Below are 6,458 nucleotides of genomic sequence, written 5' to 3' on the forward strand. Positions count from 1 at the left end.
GAGTTGTGGGGTGGTAGCAAGGGTTGGATGGGTAACTACACTCGAGTGGGTAGAGTTGTGGCGTGCAGGTTGGCTCGCCCTGTGGGCTATCTGTTCATCTTTTGTCATATATCTATCAATATACACGTTGTAATAGTTTTTCCTACCTCTGAGTAAATGTTTGTCTTGCAGTATGTAATCCACTGCCTCTTTGTTAGAGAACTGTACCAGGAGAGGTCGATTCTTGTTACAGTTGTAAGGCGCAATGGGGCAGTGGATTTATTCCTCATTTCCTGCCATCTCTGCTTTAATAAATCTCAAGATCTCCTGTAATTCAAATTCTCCCATCTATCCTTTCCTGCCTCGATGATGCCTTGGATTCGAGTAATCCATGGAGTATAATTGACCGCCTTCTCAGTGACGCACTCTCATGCTGGTCGCCCCTCCCCAGGATACCCACCATCCCTCCCACACTCGCTACTCCACCCCCCCCCCCCACTACTCCCCCTTCCCTTGCCATGCTGTTATTCCTGCCAAATTCAGTTGCAAGCCGAGTTATTTCACCTTCCCATGCTGCCCTGCTCTTTCTGATTTTTTCCTGAATATAGTTCACAAGCTCTTGTTTTTGTCTCTGAACCTCGTCCTATATTTTATTTAAGATCTCACTTTTAAATCCCTTGGATTAGATTCTGTATCCAAACATCCATCTTCTCAAGAAATTTCCCTATCAGCTTCTCCACAAGCCTATCTTCTTCTTCATTCATAATACTGCTGGACCTAGACGCCCTTCCTGACCTAGTCATTGCTATAAACAACCTTACCCACAGGCGTTCCAATTTACCGATCTGCAATACACAATATAGGCGAGTGAGTCTCCTGGTCTCTCCCCACGTGGAGGACTAAGGATTGCTGCCGTCGGTCACAGATTAAGGCTGGTGAGGTCACAGTCTGTGTGAGGTCTGCTCCACTACTTCACACTGCCACAATGCGTTCAACACCTATTTTCAATTATGCTATGTGTACTTTCTTTCTTCACTTCCTTATGGTTTAAGTCAAATTCCAACTTTTTCATTCACTCATATACATTTTTTCACTTCGAAGTAGACTGATTATCCCTCCCACTTCACTAGTATCCCAGGAGCTCCCAACCCACGACTATCCACCATGACAGACCACACATGTGAGTGTATTTGACCTAGTTGAATTCACCTAGTTGTGCTTGCGGGGGTTGAGCGCTGCTCTTTCGGCCCGCCTCTCAACTGTCAATCAACTGTTACTAACTACTATTTTTTTCCCTTCCCACACCACACACACACACACACCAGGAAGCAGCCCGTGACAGGTGACTAACTCCCAAGTACCTACTTACTGCTAGGTAACAGGGGCATTAGGGTGAAAGAAACTCTGCCCAATGTTTCTCGCCGTTACGGGAATCGATCCCGGGACCACAGGATCACGCGTCCAGCGTGCTGTCCAGTCAGCCTCCGGCCACACACACCGACCGTGTGTGTGTGTGTGTGTGTGTGTGTGTGTGTGTGTGTGTGTGTGTGTGTGTGTGTGTGTGTGTGTGTGTGTGTAAATCATGAAGAAATTAACACGTGATAAATAATATGAAAACAAATGACCACGAAGGTAAATTAAACATTAAATAGTTTAGCATTTTTATATATATATGTTTATGTATAAACATAACATTAAGTGTATACATTATATAACAATTCATACATAAAATCTCTCTTACAAAATTAATTACCTTCACTTATCATGGCTTCATAAATTACATTCAATTAGTATATGCTAAATAATTTAGCAAGTGTGAAAGATAATATTTGTTTAAACATTATTTCAACTCATTTGCAATTATGGACACGTTGCTGTATTTAAACATTCATACATTATATTCAAGCTATTTGTAACTAAATTTTAACCTAATATCTAATAAATAGGTTCATGTTAAAATGTGAATTCTATTAATAATAATAATAATAATAATAATAATAATAATAATAATAATAATAATAATAATAATAATAATAATAATCATTATTATTATATACATACTTTAAAAAAAACTAGGAATGCTGATTTTTTTCGCTGTATTAATTTTTAAAATAATTTAAATAATTTTTTCTTGTTTGGTGAAAGCTAGGAATGTAATTTTTCCCTGAACGGTTTATTCCCAGCTACACTGAATGTTTCAAAGTGTTTTTTGCTCCTATTTTTGTTATTAACAGTTTATTTAAAAGATATTTTTAAACTGTTGGAATGAACTAATTTTGACAGAAAACCCGTTGCTAACACAACTTCCACAATTTGTTGCGGCTTGGTTACAACATCGAAATTGCTCTTAATGTGAAAAAGAAACAATTATAAGGCAATATGACGTGATATAATATAAACACGTGACATTATATATATATATATATATATATATATATATATATATATATATATATATATATATATATATATATATATATATATATATATATATATATATATATATATGTTGTACCTAGTAGCCAGAACGTCGTACTCGGCCTGCTATGCAAGTCCCGATTTGCCTAATAAGCCAAGTTTTCCTGAATTAATATATTTTCTATAATTTTTTTCTCGTGAAATGATAAAGCTACCCATTTCATTATGTATGAGGTAAATTTTTTTTTGTTGGAGTTAAAATTAACGTAGATATATGACCGAACCTAACCAACTCTACCTAACCTAACCTAACCTATCTTTATAGGTTAGGTTAGGTTAGGTAGCCGAAAAAAGTTAGGTTAGGTTAGGTTAGGTAAGTTAGGTAGTCGAAAAAACATTAATTCATGAAAACTTGGCTTATTAGGCAAATCGGGCCTTGCATATTAGGCTGAGAAGTGCGTTCTGGCTACTAGGTACGACACACACACACACATATATATATATATATATATATATATATATATATATATATATATATATATATATATATATATATTATTTGTGTGTGTTTGTTATTTTCCAGGGAGGGAAGGTGTAGAGACGCCAAGTGTGGGTTGTGCATATTGTGAGGTTGTACAATATTCAGACGAGCCACATGTCCGCTGTGTTGGGGGAGCTGAATGTCAAGCATTTGGGTCGGGCGGCTGAAGTGGAGTTCTCACTTGAATTCAGGACATGTCTTGTATTTTGACTGGCAACTTTAGACAGGTTTGTGGGGTAAGATTCACTAATTAGTGATGAGTTCTCCATTATCGAACTAATTGGCGAGTTGTTGGGCGTTAAACCCATTTTTGTAAATTGGATGGTTGTGAGTACAGGCTTAGATGACTTCAGATTCTTCTTCTTCTTCTTCTTCTTCTTATTATTATTATTATTATTATTTATTTTCCTTTCTATTAAACTATGGAAAAGGAAAGTTTTTTTCCAAAGCTCATGGTAAGTCTTACCCTACTTGTTTTCCCTGGCACACAACTCGTTAGTGGGTTACTAACCAGGTTCCCAGTTGCTGCTGGGAACGAACAGGAGAGAACTGCTAAGGGTTGACACCTAAGCTAACCTTCCTCGCCAGGACTCAAACCCAGACCCATTCTTTCACGAGGCGCAGGACATGTGAGCTACCATACCAGGTATCATACTAGGTTCCATACCAGGTACTATATCAGGAACCATATCAGGTACCATACCACATACTTCTGGCATGGTGGCAATACCTGACCTGCCACAGACGCACATTTTCTCCTGTATTTAAGCTGAAACATATGACGAGGAATGTAGAAGAGAGATTTGCATCCCGATACATTATTCGTCGCGTTACAGGCATCGACTGAGGGAATTAATTTTAACAACGCTCATAGAGGGGACATGATCAAGACATAACAAATACTTAAGGATATCGATGAAGGAGACTGATAGAATACTCAGATAGTAGAGCAGCGAATGGACATGATCGTAGCTATATACACAATTGCGGCCCACCATAGTTTACAATACCTCGCGATGCTTTCGGGACTTAGCGTCCCCGCGGCCCGGTCCTCGACCAGGTATTGCTTTGGACCACCTACCGTTGCCGGAAAAGCGGAGCCCAGTTGCTTGAGTTCGAGCCCTGTAAACTATGGGTTCAAATGTTTTTTTGTTGATCTATAGAACAAATTACCTATTAACAACAGACTATAAGGATCAATGGAGTGTTTCAAGCGCGGGTTAGACATATACGTGAGTGAGTTTGGGGTGGATATCGATATAAGCGGCCTCGTATAGGCCTATATAGGTCTTCTACAGTTTCTAAATTTTAAAGGAACAATTTAAAGGACAATTTATTATGTCCTTTTCCACACCACCCGCCCCACACCACCCGCCCCACACCACCCGCCCTCGCACCACCCGCCCCACACCACCCGCCCTCGCACCACCCGCCCCACACCACCCGCCCCACACCACCCGCCCCACACCACCCGCCCCACACCACCCGCCCTCGCACCACCCGCCCCACACCACCCGCCCCACACCACCCGCCCCACACCACCCGCCCCACACCACCCGCCCCACACCACCCGCCCTCGCACCACCCGCCCCACACCACCCGCCCCACACCACCCGCCCCACACCACCCGCCCCACACCACCCGCCCCACACCACCCGCCCTCGCACCACCCGCCCCACACCACCCGCCCCACACCACCCGCCCCACACCACCCGCCCTCGCACCACCCGCCCCACACCACCCGCCCCACACCACCCGCCCTCGCACCACCCGCCCTCGCACCACCCGCCCCACACCACCCGCCCCACACCACCCGCCCCACACCACCCGCCCTCGCACCACCCGCCCCACACCACCCGCCCCACACCACCCGCCCTCGCACCACCCGCCCTCGCACCACCCGCCCCACACCACCCGCCCCACACCACCCGCCCTCGCACCACCCGCCCCACACCACCCGCCCCACACCACCCGCCCCACACCACCCGCCCTCGCACCACCCGCCCCACACCACCCGCCCCACACCACCCGCCCCACACCACCCGCCCTCGCACCACCCGCCCCACACCACCCGCCCCACACCACCCGCCCCACACCACCCGCCCTCGCACCACCCGCCCCACACCACCCGCCCCACACCACCCGCCCTCGCACCACCCGCCCCACACCACCCGCCCCACACCACCCGCCCCACACCACCCGCCCTCGCACCACCCGCCCCACACCACCCGCCCCACACCACCCGCCCTCGCACCACCCGCCCCACACCACCCGCCCCACACCACCCGCCCCACACCACCCGCCCTCGCACCACCCGCCCCACACCACCCGCCCCACACCACCCGCCCCACACCACCCGCCCCACACCACCCGCCCTCGCACCACCCGCCCCACACCACCCGCCCCACACCACCCGCCCCACACCACCCGCCCTCGCACCACCCGCCCCACACCACCCGCCCCACACCACCCGCCCTCGCACCACCCGCCCCACACCACCCGCCCCACACCACCCGCCCCACACCACCCGCCCTCGCACCACCCGCCCCACACCACCCGCCCCACACCACCCGCCCTCGCACCACCCGCCCCACACCACCCGCCCCACACCACCCGCCCCACACCACCCGCCCTCGCACCACCCGCCCCACACCACCCGCCCCACACCACCCGCCCCACACCACCCGCCCCACACCACCCGCCCTCGCACCACCCGCCCCACACCACCCGCCCCACACCACCCGCCCTCGCACCACCCGCCCCACACCACCCGCCCCACACCACCCGCCCTCGCACCACCCGCCCCACACCACCCGCCCCACACCACCCGCCCTCGCACCACCCGCCCCACACCACCCGCCCCACACCACCCGCCCTCGCACCACCCGCCCCACACCACCCGCCCCACACCACCCGCCCTCGCACCACCCGCCCCACACCACCCGCCCCACACCACCCGCCCTCGCACCACCCGCCCCACACCACCCGCCCCACACCACCCGCCCCACACCACCCGCCCTAGCACCACCCGCCCCACACCACCCGCCCCACACCACCCGCCCTCGCACCACCCGCCCCACACCACCCGCCCCACACCACCCGCCCCACACCACCCGCCCCACACCACCCGCCCTCGCACCACCCGCCCCACACCACCCGCCCCACACCACCCGCCCTCGCACCACCCGCCCCACACCACCCGCCCCACACCACCCGCCCTCGCACCTGATACCTCATAATGCTACCTTATGGTACCCATAACGTCACGGTACTAATACTACGTTATGCCAACCAACGTAACTAACACATATAACGTAGCGGTTCACAAAAACCCTCGTTTTTTGTGCACGGGTTGGTGATGTTTGGTGGGTGGCTTGGGTTCGTACGACTCTCTAGTTAGGAAAGATTTCTGTAGGTTGTAGCATATTGACAGAACGAGCTGTACACACACGACCAAGTTTAAAACAAAAGACGAAGCAGCGTCTAAACGAGACAACTCAAGTGGGAACCAGAGACAGAT

The 6,458-nt window shown here is 50.3% G+C and overlaps 1 protein-coding gene across 1 annotated transcript; it reads left to right on the top strand.

Moving 5' to 3' along the window:
* The first annotated feature begins 4,276 nt into the window (after window positions 1–4,276).
* On the top strand, window positions 4,277–6,199 carry LOC123753811 (uncharacterized). Its single transcript, XM_045735763.2, has one exon. It carries the CDS (start codon window positions 4,277–4,279, stop codon window positions 6,197–6,199), a length of 1,923 nt encoding a protein of 640 aa, XP_045591719.2.
* The last annotated feature ends 259 nt before the right edge of the window (window positions 6,200–6,458 follow it).

Source organism: Procambarus clarkii, chromosome 10, assembly GCF_040958095.1.
Source record: "Procambarus clarkii isolate CNS0578487 chromosome 10, FALCON_Pclarkii_2.0, whole genome shotgun sequence".
NCBI lineage: Eukaryota > Metazoa > Arthropoda > Malacostraca > Decapoda > Cambaridae > Procambarus > Procambarus clarkii.